This window comes from Marmota flaviventris, chromosome 5, assembly GCF_047511675.1.
Source record: "Marmota flaviventris isolate mMarFla1 chromosome 5, mMarFla1.hap1, whole genome shotgun sequence".
Taxonomy (NCBI): domain Eukaryota; kingdom Metazoa; phylum Chordata; class Mammalia; order Rodentia; family Sciuridae; genus Marmota; species Marmota flaviventris.
Window position 1 is genome coordinate 147,353,676 of NC_092502.1, and position 19,090 is coordinate 147,372,765.

Here is a 19,090-nt window from a genome sequence, read left to right on the forward strand (position 1 = left end):
CTAGGGCAACTGACTTTACCTTTTTTGTACCTCAAACTCACCTGGAAAGTAAGGCTAATGATAGTATTTATCTCACAAGGCTGTTGAAAATATTCAGATGGTTAATAGAAACCATATACTTAGGACAGTATGTAGCCCATGGTAGGTGCCCAATAAATGTTAGTTATAATTATTATGTACCAGCTCCCATTGACTGGAACTAGGAGGAAATAACAAATGACTTTGGTTTGTGATGTTTACTGTTCCTGTTTGGATAAAAGACTGCTACTGTCTGCCTTGGATTGAATTTCTAATAGGATATTTGAGAAATCCTTAATAGTGTAAAATATCTTATTATGTAATTTGAAGGAGAAAGCAGTTATATTTATCAATTCCTCTCAGTGCACTGTCTGCCTTGAGGATATACGGAGACTTGATTCATTGAAGGCCATTACTATAACATTCCCTCATACACAACCAAAGGAAGAAACATGGCAACTTATCATAAAGGGGTATTTTGATGAAGAGTATAGCTCCTAGAATTAGAACCATGGTTAGAGGTTTTGCTCTTACAATTTCTTGCCATATATATTTGGGTAAGTTATCTCACTGAGCCTCACTCAGCCTTGTTTATAAAATGAGGTAATGATGTATAACTCAGCAGGCTTTTTTAAAGAATGAAATTAGAAAATGTATGTTTTACTGCCCTAAGTAGCAACATGTTGGATAAATGTAGCTGCTGCTGTTATCATTATCACTATTATTGCTACCACCATTAGGTTATAAGTTATTGAACCACAAGGAAGCCTCCAATTAACCTCAGTGATCTGAGAAATAATAGAGGGTCTTTCCCTCAGGTTTTTGTTCTTTCTAGATCAAAGTTGAGCTGATTTGGGGCCAAATCTAGCCAGCACCATTTTTGGGGTAGGGGGTACTGGGGATTGAATTCAGAGGCACTCAACTACTGAGCCACTCCCCAACCCTATTTTGTGTTTTATTTAGAGATAGGGTCTCACTGAGTTGCTTGGCACCTCGCTGTTGCTGAGGCTGGCTTTGAACTCGAGATTCTCCTATCTCAGCCTCCCAAGCTGCTGGAATTGCAGGCGTGTGCCACCGAGCCCGGTGGATACCTCTTTTTGTAAATGAAGTTTTATTGGAACACATAGCATTATCCATTTATCTGTGTGTTGTCTGGTTGCATTCATCCTACAATAGCAGAAGTGAATGGTTGTGACAGTCTATAAGGTCCTCACAGCTTTAAATATTTACCATTTGTTTCCTTCCAGGAAGTTTGCTAACCCTTGATCTAGATATGTGTTTTCCCAATTAAGATTCAGAGAATGGTTCCATCCATACTGGTATGTGCTATGTGAAAAAAAATGTAGTCAAATAAGCTTTGGAAATGCTAAAGAGGTTGATTTATTCCAGGAGTACTACTTAAAAGTTCTGGCTTTTAATATACTGATGTGTATTTTGAATCTTTAAGACAAGGCCATGGTATGCAAATAAACTCTAGTTTCCCAGGCTTGCTTGGCTATAGCCCCCGCCCCCATCCCCAATATGATGATGTTACACAAAACATTCTCTGGGAAACCCTGCTCTTGGGCTCTCTCTCTGGAAAGACTTTCTTCTTAAATCATTTCTCTTGGTGATTTAGGTGATATTCTCATTTGGAGACCTATGGAATATCATATGAGATTCTCTATTAGTTACCTTATTTTTTCCCAGTAAAAATTATATTTTGCTTAAAATCAGAACAGTAAAATCTGCCAGTTATTTAAATTGTCTAATCAGATAATATCCCCATCTTTAAATGATTCTGTATGATGTCTCAGAATTATAAATCAGAGTCTCAAAGTCCAAGAAAGACAGGCTGTTTCATTTCATGCCTTCTTGAAAATTTAAAAGCACAGGCCCTCTGTAGGGCTTTAAATTTTTTTTTTTTTTTTTTGCATCCAGATTTCTGAAACATAAATCTTGAATGCCTAACTGGTATACCAGCTGATCTCAGCTAGGGTTTATAAGAAGAGAGATTAATGTGAAGGTAACTTTTGCCCTAGCCATAAGGGGTTTGTTTTATAGACTAAAGTAAACACCTTGAATTTCAAGTTGCAAGCACATGGGGAGCCAGAAGATTCCAGAGCACTGGCGTCATATTCTGCCCGTGACTCACATATCTCAGTGGCTGAGCTTTCTTTTGCAGCTGCAGCTTCCAGCTGGTCATCAGATAGAGCCTTAGGTCGTCACACACTGTCACCTGGTTTGAGATGACCAAATAGGCATATAGTTGTAACATAGTCCAGTTATGAATGAAGGCTGGGCTATCTCTTTGCCAAACACAGATGATAAATAAATGCTAAGTCATAGTTATGAATCCCAGTGGTTGTAGCAGTGAAATGGAACTGAGAGTGGAGAACCTGCTGGGAAGTGCAGCCCTGGTCATAAATGCAGTCTCCTCTCTCACTTGTGAGTTTCCCACCAAACCTGACACAATGCTTGGCTTATAGTTGGTACAATAAATGTTCTATGAAAGACATGTTTTCCCTCTTTTCCAGCTTGTACATCATTTTGAGTATCTAATGTTTTGTCTTTTTAAAATATATATACATACATATACATATATATACACATACATATACATATATATATATATACATATATATGTATATATATTTAGCTATAGGTGGACACAATACCTTTATTTTATTTTTATGTGGTGCTGAGGATCAAACCCAACACCTCATGCATGCTAGGCAAGCACTCTACTACTAAGCCACAATTCTAATCCCCCGGCGTTTTATCTTAATTTATTTCTTCTCAGTGTTGTGTGTCTCACTGGGTTGTCAGCAAATGTAGTTGGATTCTAAAATTTTCATATTTCACTTTTACATTATGGAGAATGATGAATGGACTTTGATCATATTTTATTGTCTTTTGTCTTTAAATTATTTCTTCAAAAGAAGGGAAGGAAGAAAAATAGGAAGGAAGGAAGGAAGAGAAAAACATGGCCTGAAACTTAATTTTTTTTAAAGAAGTTAGAAACTTAGAAAACTGTCAACTTACCGTGAAACATATTGTTTCCTTGAGACATGCTCAAAAGTTCAGAGTTTCATTTTCTATATTAAGTATGTTCCTCTTATAAGCACCATGATATGTGATGTATGACATTGTACTCTAAGACTGTCACTGGTTCTCAAGTTCAAATGGTGTGCCTGGGAAGAAAATAATCTGAAGCTAACTTACTTGAAAGAAAGGGTCAGAAATGTGGGAAAAGAGCTTTCATCTAGTACCATTAAAAAATGCAACTCAAATATAACCCTTCCTTTGCATGTCCTCCAATATTGAACTATTTCCAAGTGTTCTCCTGTCCCATTTCTATATTATCACCTGCAATAATTGTAACTGAAATAATAATTAATTACTTCAGTTGGTGCCAAAGAATATATAGAAGAAATGATGGCTATAAATCATTGGAAACAGACTACAACTTCTTAGGGACAATGGTTATCTGAAGCCAAGCATGATAAGAATTAAGAAACATTGCTAGAGAGAATTCTCATAGGCACAGAAAATGTGAAGAGGAGGAGTATAGTGTTTTTATAAAGTATTAGACATGGATAAAGTAGAATAAATTTGAATTACAGGGTCACTGGACTAGTATATGTTGGGTATTATTTGGTAGAATGTAAGTAGAGGAGAAAGAATCAACCTTCTGAAAAAGTTGGTAATAATGCACCCATATAATGTTTACTGTGCTGGGCATGGTTCACGTTCTTTATGTGTCAGTTAACTTTTGCAACATAACAAACTACCCCTAAAACTTAGTGGCTTAAAACAACATTTCTTATTTTTTATGATTCTGTCTGTTGGTTGAGTGGTTTGGGGCAGTGCTTCTCCTCTGAACAGGTATGACTGATTTCTGAGGGGCTTTGGATTGCATTTGCAGCTGATAGCTCACTTGTGGCTGAGGGTCTAGGATGGCGTCTCTCATATGTCTGGCCCTTGCCTAATTGCCAGCTGGTGCTTATAGGATGACTGAGCACATGCCACTGATCATTCAGAAAACTAATCCATACTTTTTCACCTGTTGGCTTTGTTCCAAAAGCAGCAAGAAAACAATTCAATGTACTTTCCTTTGCAGACTTTTTCCTGTGTCTTGTTTGCTAGTGTTTTCTGAAAAGCAGATCCCATGTCAGCATTTGATATATAAGAATTCTATTGCCAAAATGCTGTGAGGGAAAATTGGGTATATAGCCAGAGGAAGCTGGAGAGGCCGATGATGATATAGGTCTGATCCCTAGGAAAAAAAGAGGGAAGGGAGGGTAGGAAGTACCTCAGACTGCAGCATAGTTCTAAGAAAGCTTTGGCCAGGTCAATGGGAAGTCCTTGAGACTAAGTCACCCTGAACAGTTATTAATATGTTCCAGCTAAAATTGGGACTACTGTTTGATTAAGCTTATAGTAGTCAACAGTCCCTTTGTGGAAAGACTAGGGGAATATCACAACTTGCCCCAGTAGGTAGCAGTGTCCTTTCTTTCAGCAATGTACCTTTGACATCAATAGGCATTTGATCTGAAAATTGACTCAGATATGGGAACAGAGCAAGAGATCATGACTTTTTACTGTGGTGACCACCTTCAGGCTGCTGCTTTCCCATTTATCCTTCTTTTTCATTGTATATATTAAGCAGTATGTTTGTTGGTTGCCCATTATTCTGTCTCCAGAGATGCCCTGTGGTGACTACCATTTTTGTAGTTCCCTATGCATTAAGCCCTGTTGAGTGCCTCTCTGATTTTGCCAGGCATTACAGCAATTGCAGCCTCTTGCTACTTGAAATTTAACCTTGCAAGGGTTTCCATTGCTATTACTGCCCCAGCTCTGTGACTAGCCCTGGGCTGCATAGGAGAGCTGCCACTAAACTTTTTGGTGATGCTGATCCCCTCTGTGCATTCTTTGTGTGTGTGTGCGCTGGGGATTGAACCCAGAACCTTGTGCATGTGAGACAAGCACTCTACCAACTAAGCTGATATCCCCAGCCCTCACCTATGCATTCTTGATGGCCTTATTGAATGGTGTATCCTCTGGGCTCTCCCTTGAAAAATAATATTTTGTTTTTTTGACTTGACAAAATATATCCATTTCAGCATGCTTGCTTCTTCTATATTTCTTATTCTTTTATTAATCATCTACAGTAGGGCATTTTTGCTTTACTCAACATTGACCATCACTTTTCTAGGCCTCTAGTAGGATTCTAGAAGCAAAGTTATCTCTCCGAGATCCTTTCTAGGGTATTAAATCTTATGTTCAAAAATGGGTTCCCAAATCAATGAATCTTGTTTATTTAGCCTTACTTCCCTACCCCCTTGATCAAGTGTCCCCCAAATCCAAACTCAGGTTATATTTCATGATTCCTGCCAGTAGCTGCTAGCTAATTTTTAAATCTCTTCTAGTATATGTTCTCTTTCCTCCCTTATTAGGCCTAGTTCTTACCCAGCTGAGTAATAATACTGAGTTTAACCCTAATTATTATTCTGGCCGTCAGGAGAGGAGAAAGGAAAAGGAGAAGGTCCTAAGAAGAGGAGGTATCTGGTCCCTTGGAAGCTGGGTGGGGGTGGGGGGTTGCAGCAGGAAGAAATTCTAGTTTTTGCTAGGCAAGAGAGAGTTACCTCTTTAAGCTGTGAGAGGTCTTAGGGTTTTGAGTGGGTGGGTAGTATGTCTACAGAACTAGCATCCTATGGGACATCTGTCCAAATATACTCTGACATTTCAGGGTCTTAGGTTTTCCCAACTAGAGTCCTGACTTTAGTTTTTTTGTTTGTTTATTTGTTTTATTTTTGCAGTACTGGGGATTGAACCCAGGGCCTCATGCATGCCAAGCATTCACTCTGCCCCTGAGACACATCCCAGCCCAAGAGCCCTGACTTTAGAATAATGAACCTGCCTTGGCTGAACATTTAAATGTCACTAGAGCTCTGTAAATCTAACTATCTGGTTTCCTATCTGTTGCTCAAATGTGTCAGTTCTTCTACTACAGGAGATAACAGCCTCTTTGGAAGCTGCTGAAGTAGTCCACTTAGTCTTTACCTGTTAATGCCTCTCATTTTCATTATCCCTCTGCAAGGCATCAGTAAAACTTAACAGTAACCAACAAACACTTGTCTTTGTAGACAGGATTCCTTGCCATAGCTTTTAAATGCCTAAACATTGCACCCATGAGGACATTCCTCCACCCAGGTCACTTCCAGTACTTGGACAAGTACCACATACTATTTAGGACAACTCTAAATACAGAATTGAAAATACAAAATTGATTAGAATTGTTTAACACTAAGCTTGAAAATAGATTTCCTAGCGGGAAAGAATTTTTCTACCTGTTGAAAAGTCCTAGGAATAGATTTTAGGGGACAATCAAATATTAATACACCCAATTTGTGAAGTAGCCTAGTGCTTGCTTCCTTCTTGCTCATGGAGTTTGTGTTTTGGCACTATTGTTGCCTTTTAGAATCTTTCTGAAAGGAGGTATTCACGATACACTTATAACCTTGTGCTGACACAGGCAGAGAGACAGAAGATGAAATGTAACTTGGTCTTTTGGGACTGGTGAGAAGGACAGGGGTGGAAAGATAGATGTGAGGCATGTTATTTTAATAGGTTAATAAACTGAGAAGTAGAAAGATTAAATACTTTAGCCAGTTAGTAAGCTAAAATTTATTCTAGGTCAGCCTGACTCTAGTACCAGTATTATTTGTAATAAATTTTTCTCTATTTTCAGGTTATCAATTAAATCATTACAATTAAAATATTTTATTCTGTGGTTTTTATTTACTTTGATCACTTTGTGAATTGTCCTTTTCCTGTGATAGATATATGTAGAACAAGAGATAGATAATGGGATATAGGCAGAAGTAACTGCTGGATGGAAACTCACTCACCCTTGGTACCACCATACAATGCTTGAATTATTGAGAAGTTCAAAAACTGATATGTTTAAGATTTTGTGAAAGATAGCGTAGCGTAGCTTTCTTACCAGGAGGACTGTGAGAATCTGTTCTGTGCCTCTGACATTCTTTGTAGTGGTTTGCTGACAATCTTTGACATTCCTTGGCTTATAGAAGCTTCACCTTGATCTCTGCCCCTTCAGAATGTGATCTTATTTGGGAATAGGGTCATTGCAGATGAAATTAGTTAAAATTAGGTTATTCTGGAATAGGGTGGACCCTGAATCTAATATGGGTGGTGTCCTTATTAAAAGGGGAAATTCCTGCACAGGAAGAACACCATGTAAAGATGAAAGCAGCTCTAAGAAGGAAGCATCCTGCTGAAACTTTAGATTTTGGACTACTGGCCGACAGAAATATGAGATGATAAATTTCTGTTGTTTAAACAATCCAGTTTGTGGTACTTTGTTAAAGCAGCCCTAGCAAACTGATCCACCAAGTCATAAAAATAATGATAACAATGTAAACTCCACCTGTTTAGTATTTTTAGACAAAGAATATTGGAGCAATATTTTATGATTTTGAGTTAAGGTTTTTCTAGGACAACCATTTGTATCATAGTGTCTATCCCAACAATATGCTCTAAGATAATGACTATGATAGAGCCCAAGCCTTCCAAAAAATGGTTTAAACTATAATAAAATAATGTGCTGTATATTTAGACAGTTAGCAACCAGTGATAAAAAAGAAAAGAAGTAAATACTGTGAATTCCAGGGATAAGGATGCAGTAATCTAGGCCTTTATATAGTAAGCTTTTAATCAAATAAAGTAATATAAACAAACAAACAATAATAGCTTCTCTCTAGATAATTTAGTCTTTCCCTAACCTTCATCAGTATCTTCTTTAAGGAAACCTGTGCTGGCATAACTCTGAGATTCTGGAAGCAAATATTGATTGATATTTTCAGGGCTCATGGTCAATTGTTGTATATTTTGTATAAAAGTACATATTTATGAATATAGACAAGTTGCTTTTATAAAACTATGCCAACTATTCCATTACCAAAAATGATTAGAGAGAACTAATGGGAGAAATAAAGATAAAAGGTGCTAGTTGGAGCAAAGCCTATTCTCAAAACTGAAATCCATGTTGGGGATGCAGTCTGTGGAGCTAGAGCTGCCCAGATTCTAACCAGAATGAAGTGCTGTAACATTTAGGTGCTTACCAAATTAATGTTCTCCTTACCTGGAATGTCTTCCCCTTGTCTGCTTAGTTAAATATTCCCTGTTTTTCAGAGCACATTGCACCTTTTCTGCAAAACCTTTATTTTTGTAAGCCACAGAATACTGACACTCATCTAAACTCCTACTCTCATATTTTTCATGCTCTATTCCTTAGGCAACTAAATGGTAATTACAAGACTATATTTGATAACATTCTCATTACAGCTAAATTTAAACCTCTACAGGGGCAGGGACCTTGTCTACTTTTTCACCTTGACACACTTCTGGGTACATGGTAGATAATTAAAAAAAAAAAACAACTTTTTTTTAAATAAAGGATTGAATATATGTAAAAATAATCCCCACTGGAATGTAGTGTCTTCTCTCTGGAACACAATTTCTTGTTCCTGTCTTCTGCTCCTTCATCTGCCTTTATCAGTTAGGTCTCTGATTTCTTTTTGCTCCTCTTTTCCCCCATTCCCAAATCTAAGTTAAGGACCTCTCTCAGTGCTCATATATTACTTATGCTTCTCCACTGTTGCCCTTGTTACTCTTTATACTTATCCATATTTTCTCAGGGAATGTCAACTCTTTGAGGAAAGAAGCCTTGTTTATTTATGTACATTTATGTTTCCACTGCTTAATATAGTATCTGCCAGATAGTTGGTGTCCAGTTAACGAAATGTCAAATCAGTGAATTCTTTATATCAATGAAAGATAGAAACATGATAATTAATACAAATTTGTAGGACTGGCACCCAGAGAAAGAACTGAGTGAGGTCAGTTTTCACTCAGTATGCATAAATTATTATAATTTTAATGAACTGGTCTACTTTGTGCTCCTCATTACTAAAAACTTTTAGGTGTAAGCCCAAGGACTGGGTGTCAGGAATTTTGTTGGGATGGTAAAGTACATGAGTTCTGTTTTGTGACTTACTCTTTGCTAAGAGTTGTTGTGATACCAGTGGCAATGGGGGTGACTTGCATTCCCATACATTTGATTCCCTGAGAGACCCACATGCTGTCATTACTAATGGTATCTGTGTCCTCTGCCATGGAATTATTCTAGGAAAATTGGCAATGGCCCAGAACTATTAATGTGTACACGCATATACACAGGTGCACATAAACAAACTGACACATGATTAGCCATCACAGAGGGTACTGTATCCATGGCACCTATATAGGGGATGAGGTATTTAATGGACCAGACTTTGTTCATGTAGATCTTACTTTGGAGGTGACTGACCTCCTAATACTTTGCCTGTTCTGGTTATTGAATTATAACCCAGTGGCAAGATTGGTGTAATAGAGATACAAACCATCAACTATGGAGAAGTGACATTAGAAGTATATTTATCTGCTTTCATCTTACCTCTCTTGGTTGTTGAGTGGTTATAACCATTTACTTGCAGTGATTTTTTTTAAATAAGAGAAGATAAATAAACCTACAACATTAAATCATATTCTTCTTTCTTCATCTTATTTGGATCCTTATACATAAAGACTCAATGTTGAACTTCTCCCTTCAAAGCTTAAGAAAATGTTAGACAAGGAAAGACTAATTTTAAAAAATGTAAAAAGATGATGGTAGCTCAGATAAAAGAAGGGGGGGTTATAGTGCAATGTTTAAGAGTAGGCTTTTGGGGTTCAAACTTACAGGTCTATCACTTACAAACTATGTGGCTTTGGATAAGGCACTTGCCACTGTACTTCAATTTCCTAAAAGATAAAATAGGGATTTTAGTGATAGAACCTAATAGAATGATTACAAGGACTAAATAGACAAGGTAGTAAAAGATACAGTGCCTAGGATTTAAAAAGCATTATGTAAGGGTTAGCTGCTGTTATTATTTTCATAAATATTATCTAGTAGGCACATTAAAAATTCTGCAAGACCTACAACCATATATACGGTGTCTCGCATATTCTAGGAATACAATAAATATCTTTGTTTTGTTTTTGAAGTATTGAGGTTTGAACCCAGGCCCTTAAACATGCTAGACAAACAAGTACTCTAACACCAAATCACATCCCCAGCCTACCCAGAAATATTTTTGAGCAAGTAAATTGTATGCTCATTTGTATTTATATTTGATCTTTCAGGTAAATGTGGAAAATCATCCTAATAACTGTAATATGAAGAACTAAATGCAGTTGTAATCTTGTGTTGCTCAGGGCTTCCTAAAGCTGTCTGGAAAATGTCTCCTGCAGGACTTACATTATCTCTTCTTTATTTAATGGAGACTTTGAAAAGCCTTTCAGAATTTTTTTTTTTTTTTGGAAGGAAAGAAACTATAATCAGTGAAACTAATACTTTATCTGTAGGTGTATATAATTTTCTATATGATAAAGTGAAACAGTCTTGCCTCAAAAATATTCTCATCTGAATTTAAGTGATATGTTAATACTTTGTGTTTACAAACAGGTTCATCCTAAATTCCACTATAAACAGGCTCATGACCCAGGCACAGACACTTCTTGTGTGGCTTTTTCCTATGATGGTAATGTCCTTGCCTCTCGTGGAGGTAAGTTTAAAAACTTTCTTTTTGATGTGTTTCTACATATAAAATGATGATATTTACCTCTTTAAAGAAGTCGTGCTAATATCCTAGCACTTAGTAAAGTTAGCTATGCTTTTTGTTAATGTACCTGTACTAGTATGTTTTTTTCCCATTAAAATCCATTTTCAACTTGGCAACATTGTTTGTATTAGAAGTTATCATGTAAAATTTAGAAAGCATATTTCTTTGCTTAAGAGTTTGATGCCGCCGTGGATGAGGTTTGCCCCTGCCCTCAGAATTTAGTAGATGATCTCCTACATTCTTTCCTTCTTATGCCATTTTATAATTCTGTCTCTAGTGTTTCAAAATCCTCGTTGACCAATGATTTTTTTACAGTTCAAATACTACCTTAATTCAGTTAAAAAAAAATGTTTACCTAGATGTTATTTTTCAAATAATTCTAGATGGTCATATTTTAAATATGGTTGGATATAGGTTTTTTCCCTAATTTTTTGCTACATCTTTCTCACATGGATAAGGCTTCTTTAATAGAAGGAAAAGGATAAAAGTGGAGGCAGGTTTAGGAGCTCTGCATTTTGGCTGAAAATTTCTTGTAGGCCCATTTGTGGAAAGAGAAAAGAAAATAGTGCACAGGGTAGACAGTTTGGAGCCATGTTACACATGACCTTAAATATCACATAAAGGGTTCAGTGCACATTCTGTAGGCCAAAGAAGGATCTACATTTTGCATGGACAAATCTCACAGTGTTAAGTTTATTTTTTCATCTATTCTCTTAACCTACTATATATTTTGAGCACCTACTATGAACATTATTCTAGATTCTGTGTATTGACTATGAATATCATAGACAGGGTCCCTTTCCTGAAAGAATTTATGATGTAGTACATAGGGTAGTGAAAGTGAGGAGAGGTGAAGAGACCTAGCACCATTTTCCCCTGTTTAATGAGTCCATGCCCTTTTACTCTTGGAAGCTCCATTCAGATTCTCTTTCCTCTCAGGAAGCCTTATCAATTGTATACAAACTATCTTTACTTGCATACTTAATAAAAAATCAAAACACATGCACATATAATTTTCTCTTTATGGTACACATAGCAAGTGTGGATCTATATGAAATATGTATTTTGTTTCATCAATTCTAGCCTGCTACTTGAGTTCTGAGATGACTTCTAATTAAAGCTACATATATTCTTTACTCAAAACCAGTGGTTCTTATTTAAACAGCGTGTCTGAATCCCCCAGAAAGATTTTCCAAATGGTAAAATACCACATAGAAGTTGTCACATTCTTTAGGGTGGTGTGCTTAAATTTCTGAGTTAGATTTGGGGGAGATGAAGGGAAAAAAGAGGGTATTATAACTTGAAAATTCCTCCCAGCTTATTCTAAAACAGGCGAGTCTTCATCCACTTGATAAGTACTGTCTTAGAAGTATAGGTCTAACTCTATTTCAGTCAAAGCCATTTTGGTGACGATTCTTAACTCCCCCTTCCATCCTGTAATAGCTATTGGATAACTTAATTGACCAATACCATATATGCTATATTCCATTATTTTTCTTCCTGGATTTATAGGAAATGACAGATGGAAGTCTACTCAGCAGAGTCCCAAAGGGGTTACCTGGTGTTACTAGGTGCTCCTACTAATTCCAGAACCTTCTGGGTTCACTGGAATTAAATGCAGATTAATGCTTTCATATTGTTTGAGAATTGTAAGAATATATTATTTTTTAATGCTAAAAGTAATAAGGTAACATTCCAAAGGTAAGTCTGATTACAAAGTTCTTTCAGTACAAGCAGGTTCTGAGTCTAACAATTGGGAATTCATGTACCTACCAGAATTTTGGATTTTAAACAGAAGGGTCCCTGAGGAGAGAAGGAGGGTTTTTATTGAGCTCTCTACTCACCTGACTTGCACCTGATCCTGATTCCTTATTGGACCTAAAGGGATGAGGCAGGCCTCAGCTGTAAGCACTGCAGAGCAAGAACAGCAAAGACATTACTTTTAAGAATTTGACTTTTGTTCTGGTCAGGAATTTGTTAGTAACCCTATAGAAACATAAAAAGTGATTCTTAAAAGAATATTCATTACTCTTTAAATTGCCTGAGAAAGCAGTACTCCCCAGCAAAGAATGATAGCCACAGGTAGAATTACATGGGAGGGCAGGGAATAACATGGCTCATTCTCATTAATGTTAATGGATAGTTCTGCCCACATACTAATGGGGGAAAAGAATCTGTTGTAAATTGAACTATTTTCGGTACTGAAATTGATATCTTCCCAAGTCAGGTTATGCTCAAACATTCCGTAGGGAACTACCATCTGCTCTAAAATTCATGCTTTAGAGTTCTTCTAGCATACAGATGCTACATTAATCTCGAAAGTAATTTCTATAAGGCTGACTCATTATCATGTAACTTTTTATTGTTCGTGCAACTATTACTGCTTTCAAACTTTCTTAACAGTTAAAAAAGTAAAATATGTCTATCTGGCTTCTCTTTCTATCTTTCCTCCTTCCTTCTGTTCTTATTCTTCCTTTCTTACACTTATACACTGAGTTCAGATCTTAACTTTGAAATGAATCCTTTTTGTGAAATTCACCTTTTTCTTATTTTTTTTCTTCCCCATTCCTCTATCAGGTGATGATACATTAAAATTATGGGATGTCCGACAATTTAATAAGCCACTTTTTTCAGCCTTGGGTCTTCCCACCATGTTCCCAATGTAAGTAATTTTTGGCATAGGACAATGGGAAAGAAATTTCTTTACCATAATGTTAATTTATATCATGTCTTTTAGATCTTCTAGAAAAGGGACTTGAAAGAATGATTGAAAATTGTTTTATGAAAGATGCATTTTATTTTATTTTTCATTTTGTACATTCTTCAGATTAAAAGTTTTTTTGAAGTTAAATGACATGTGTGCTCCTGTGTATATTTGTATATATGTTGTGTGCACACACAATTCCCTCAGTTATTCAAACTGTCTTGCTCTGGGTAACTGAATACTATTACTTCTACTAAGTTGGCAACTGGAACTTTTGAAGATTTTGTGAGGCAGCTAAGGTGGATTTTAACCTCCAAGTCCTTAATTGGTACCTAGGCAATGTTTCTATGTTGGTAGAAATGAAAGTTCATATTCATGATAAATATTGATCAACAGGAAGAGTATGAAAGTAATGGAAACATCAAACGGAGGAAGCTGTGTAACAGTAGAGACCAGCTCTAACATGCTCCACTGCCCCTGCATCAGCTGTGAAACCAGATCAAGAAACAGACATGACTTTATAGTGGATGTGAATTTTGGAGCTGTAATGCCTGCTACCAGTAATACTCAATACATGAATTCTTTGGACCAGGTCTTAGATTATTCACAGTCAGGTGACCAGACCTCTGATAATAAAAGCCATTGAATCAGTGTCATCAATCATCCATTAGTTTCAGCAGTGCAACCTACTCTTTGTTTCATGGTGCTGGACTTATGTAACTGAAGTGATTTAGAGATGATGGCAGTGGTGGTGATAATAGAAAATAGTACCAAGAAAAAAAAAAGCCTAAACAATCTATACTTAGACATTAGTCACATATGTCTGTCTGTAGACACTCTCAAGGTCTACATTGAGTTTTTCCCACATTTCCTTGTACGACAACATATAATATAGAAGTTGAGAGCGTAGGTTCTGAAGTCAGACTGCCTGTGTTTGAATCCCATCTGAACCATTTCCTTGTGTGATCATGGACAAGGTTTACTTAACCTCTCTGCCTTAGTTTCCTCATCTACAGTGGTGATAATATCTACCTCATAGGGTTATTATGAAGATCGAGGAGGAGTTAGCTCTTTTTACAATGATGTTTATGTTTTATTTAATTCACTAATTGCTGTACTGTTATAGGGGTCATCAGCTTATACTTATGAACTCTTTTTGTTTTTAGGACTGACTGCTGTTTTAGTCCAGATGATAAACTCATAGTCACTGGTACCTCTGTTCAAAGGGGATGTGGCAGTGGCAAACTCGTTTTCTTTGAGCGCAGGACTTTCCAAAGAGTGTATGAAATAGACATCACCGATGCGGTATGTGTCTTTTTCTCCACAGCCTTGAGAAGGAAGTGAAGTTTGCATGTTAGCTATCTTTTGTTTTGATTTATTTTTAAAAATAGAACATAAACACTGGCCCTTACCACATAGTGATAGCTGCTTTTTTCTGCAACACAGGAATCATCAGTACATCGTAGATTGGCTGATCTATCCTATCTCTTTCCCTGCTCCAGTTTTCTTATGGGTCCAGACTTCAGTCAGAATTTCAGCTGGGCCTGGGTCATTTCCCTTTCTGTGCCAACCAACTTGAGGAGGGAAGAAGCCGATAGTCACGGAGTATATACAGAAAGGAACATGCCACAACGTGCATGTTAGGAAAGATCCAGAGATTGTGGACAAGTGTGAAAGGTTATGCCCTCAGAGAGTGATGACATTTGTCATTATTTCCTAAACCCTGCAAACTTTGACAGAATTCTGCTTGCCAGAGTTGTGGTCATTAAGATAAGGCTCCACTTCCACTGAACTTATTTACTGTCCAATTATTGGGAAGCTTAAAAAATTTCAGATTTAATTCTATATCTTAAAAAAAAAATCCAGAATCTTTTACTTTCTTTACACATTTATATGAAATCTAAAATGCCAACATTCACTCACTCATTCCATCATGGTCTGAGATTTGTGCCACACATGATATAATAATAGTGGAGATTCCCAGAGGAAAAGTTGAATTCTCTTAAAGTGAGTATTATCATTTAAATGGGAAGGCAAATCATTCTAATTTTCTGAGTATGAAATGGGCCAATTAATGCCTGTGTAAAATTTCTTTGGCTCATTGTCAAAAGCTTTAGTAATGTCCTCTATCTTAAACACTACTCTTATGTAGTTTCTCCAGTTGTTTCAGCTCTTTGTAAATAGCTGAGATATATTATGCACTTAAGGATTCAGACAGTTGAGCAATGGTTTTTAAATCACCAGTAAAAAGCTCTTGTCTCTAATGTTCTAGTGTTACTATGGAGTCTTAATTTGTAGGCCCCAAATTTGAAATCATGGTAGTTTGAGTATTATAGAAAATGTAAAGTAACAATAAAATGAATTTTGGATGGTTACTCAAGTTTTATAGATTCTAATCTCATGACATAATTTGAAATTTGCCAGCACTTATAATACTTTTCTGGGGTGCATCCAGGAGCCAACTAAAACACTAGAATCAGAGAAAAATAATTGACTTCATCAACTTTAATCTCAAAAAGTAAGATTATTATAATTGTTTGTTCCATAAGTAAGCTGTGTTCTGCTATGCCTCTCCATGACTGTACATTTCAGTATGATTCTTGCATTTGAAATCATAATTTAAGTTGAAATGTAAATAAATTAAGAAATGTAGAAGTATGATTGCATTTTTAACCATATGCTGAACTTCTGCAGTTTCAGGAGGAACATGCTATTTGCTGGAAAAAAACAATGTCTCATAATATGATAAAAGTTGCTTTTCTAGCTGGATATTTTTCTCCCTAGTGCTTACCACCACCTCATGTATTATATAGTTGTTGTTGTTGTTATTATTATTTCTGTCTGCTTCTGCTAGGATATAAGTAGCATAAGGGCAGAAACATGTTTTCTTCATTGTGGTGTCCTCAGTGCTTAGAACAGTGTCTGGCACATAGATAGCATTTAATATTTAGTGAACAAGTAGGTATTCTACTTGGGGAGTGCAAATAATGCATATTGTAGAATATCAGTGTGCCACTGGGGCGGTGAATAAGGTAAGGGATAGGAATTTATACTTGGAAAGATAAACTGGCACACCAAATACCATAATATGAAATTATTTTATCTTGTGGTGTGTTTTTAAAGCATAGAATGACAACACATTTAGGCATAGGTTTTGGAACAGTTAACTCTTACTGAAATGAAAAAAATAGATTTATAAGATTTAGTGAGCATTTCTGTCTCTGAAGGTTGGGGTTTTTAACTTGGGAAACTGGGTGAATGTTCCTCAAGATAAAAATATATCTATAGAAAATAAAGCAGATTTTGGAAGAAAGATAGTGAGCTCTGTTGTTGATATATGTTGAACTTGTAGTGCTTATAGGACTTTTGGGTATAGATGCTTGGTAGCCAGATGAGCAAATGAGTTTGGTGCTTAAGCAAAAGAAAATACAGTTTTAGGGGAAGCATTTATAGTTTACAGTTTCAATATTAGTTGCTGATGAGTTTGACTGAGGATAGGGCATAGAGGATAGAAAAGATGAGCCTGTAGAATCTAAGGGATGAGCAAATAAAAAGAAGCTAACAAAGGAAAAGTTTCATTAAATATAGTTACTATATACTGGGTCATCTTAGAAAAATCAGGAAACAGATTTTGAGATCCATTCAAATACGTAGATGAAGAGAAAACTCCAAATAGAGATAAAACCACACACCTTAGACGGGCCTTTACATCACTGGTTTAGTTGTGGTATTTTGCGGAGTGGAGTGTTGTTAACATCAACAACATTAAGTTGCTTTCAACTTAAATGTAGAATGTAGGTTAAAGGGGCTTTAAGCTCCCCCTTTGACCTATTGTCTTAAGTTTTAAGTCTTCTTGGATTGTAGAAGAAACTAATGTATTTCTCGGAATGGGTAAAGTGTGGGCACATTGGTGAATGTGCAAACCCCCCCGCAAAACCCTATTCTATTGTATTTTTTTCATTAAAAACCAAATAGTTATTGTTCTTTTAGTGATACCAAATATGCATAATTGTTTTTGAGTTTTGATTTACACAAAGGCAGCCTCCCATGTTCTTAGCTTGGTAGTACAATCAGTTGACTAGGCTCAGGCAGGGTGGTTCCATGTCCAGTCACCTTAATAAAGGACAATTGGTTGTATTCTTCTCTCATGCTCTTCTAAAACAGAATAAATCCTTAGATAATTATATTCTAGGACACCAAGTTTAAATCATTATATATAGGAATCAAACATAGTTTTCAGTCAGAAGATGTTAGTTTATGCAACTGATCTTATTAATTTTTTTAAAATCCTATAATCTTCACCAAAAATAGCTTATAAAATATAGCAAGTGCATGTTTTATATGTATTTTGAAATGAAAGTTTTAAAAGGCACTTGTTTTAACTCCATGATTTGTCGTAGTCTGAAAATTTTCCTTTCTCTAGTATAGAGACTCAACTCCATCACTAGAAGAATGGTAATATTTAACTTTTACTATCATCATAGGGATGTTTACACACCTTTTACACTTGTCTCAATTATTTTTAAAAGCTACCTTTGTAGTTCAGTTGTGTTTCTTCAAGCCCACACACATATTCCTTATTTATTACCCAATTCTTTGTGATTTGAGTAATATGGTTGGCCTCTTTTCTAAGGTGAATTTTAGGATATAACTCAAATTTTGAGTTTTACAAGCTCACTCTTGTTTTTTTATAGTTGGGACCTTATTCTTTTATAATGTTGTTTAAAAGGCTTTCATTACTTTTGTGTAATAAGAGCATAGGCAAAGAAGAATGGATAAAATAGAATTAGGAGATGACGTAACAATTTTAGAAAAAGAATAAACCACAAAAAAATTTAACCTTTTCTAAAACTTATTTATGGAAATGCTCAAAAATAACAAAAGCATTATTGACCTAGTAATTTGTTTTTGGGTACTGGGGATTTAACTCAAGGGTACTCAATCACTGAGCCACATCCACAGCGTATTTTATATTTTATTTAGAGACAGGGTCTCACTGAGTTGCTTTAGTGCCTCACTTTTGCTGAGGCTGGCTTTGAACTCACTATCCTCCTGCCCTGCTGGAATTACAGGCATGCACTACTGTGCCCAGCCTTGACAGTAATTTTTATTCAAACTGAATTTGTAGTAAAATGACTAATAACACTTTCTCTAAAAATATAAAACCAAAATGACATGCTTTATTCATTGTAGAAATCTATTGCCACTTAACACTTTTTAAACCTAAGCCTGATTAATAAAGTTGTTTTGACCTGGTGTTGTTTTAAGGTGGTGGCCTCTTCACTTCATTCCCTTTGGCAGTAATTTGAGAGATAAGAGGCATGTCTAAGTGTTAGGTGCATTTAATGAGTTTGAAGGCAGTGGTTGTCTTTATAAAGCTAAGTCTAGTTGGAGAAAATATATTTTCTGGACCTGTCTTCCTGGAACTGTATCAGTTTTTTTCCTGATCATCAAAGGCAGGAAAATGGGGGAAAAAAAAGCGACTTTTCTATTTGTTATTAGTATTAACTTTGGTCTTCTGTTAAAAGATAGGAAGAACTTTAAACTTTTCTACAGTGAGATTTGAGATTTACTTATTTACCCACTTAAGTTACTACACGTTTTATTATTTTCCCTTATTTTCATGAGTATTGGTAGAAATATACATAATTATTGTTAA

At 36.0% G+C, this 19,090-nt stretch overlaps 1 protein-coding gene across 3 annotated transcripts in view; it reads left to right on the top strand.

The window, feature by feature from the left end:
* Positions 1-19,090, top strand: part of Wdr70 (WD repeat domain 70) — a 289,453-nt gene that overhangs the window by 227,721 nt on the left and 42,642 nt on the right. For 2 of the 3 annotated variants that reach the window (XM_027936264.2, XM_071612679.1), the window contains 3 exons: positions 10,571-10,670; positions 13,305-13,389; positions 14,598-14,736. The exons of the other annotated variant lie outside the window; for it this stretch is intronic. In XM_027936264.2, coding sequence (XP_027792065.1) covers positions 10,571-10,670; positions 13,305-13,389; positions 14,598-14,736 — 324 coding nt within the window. The remainder of the gene's footprint in view (positions 1-10,570; positions 10,671-13,304; positions 13,390-14,597; positions 14,737-19,090) is intronic. 3 annotated transcript variants of the gene reach the window in all.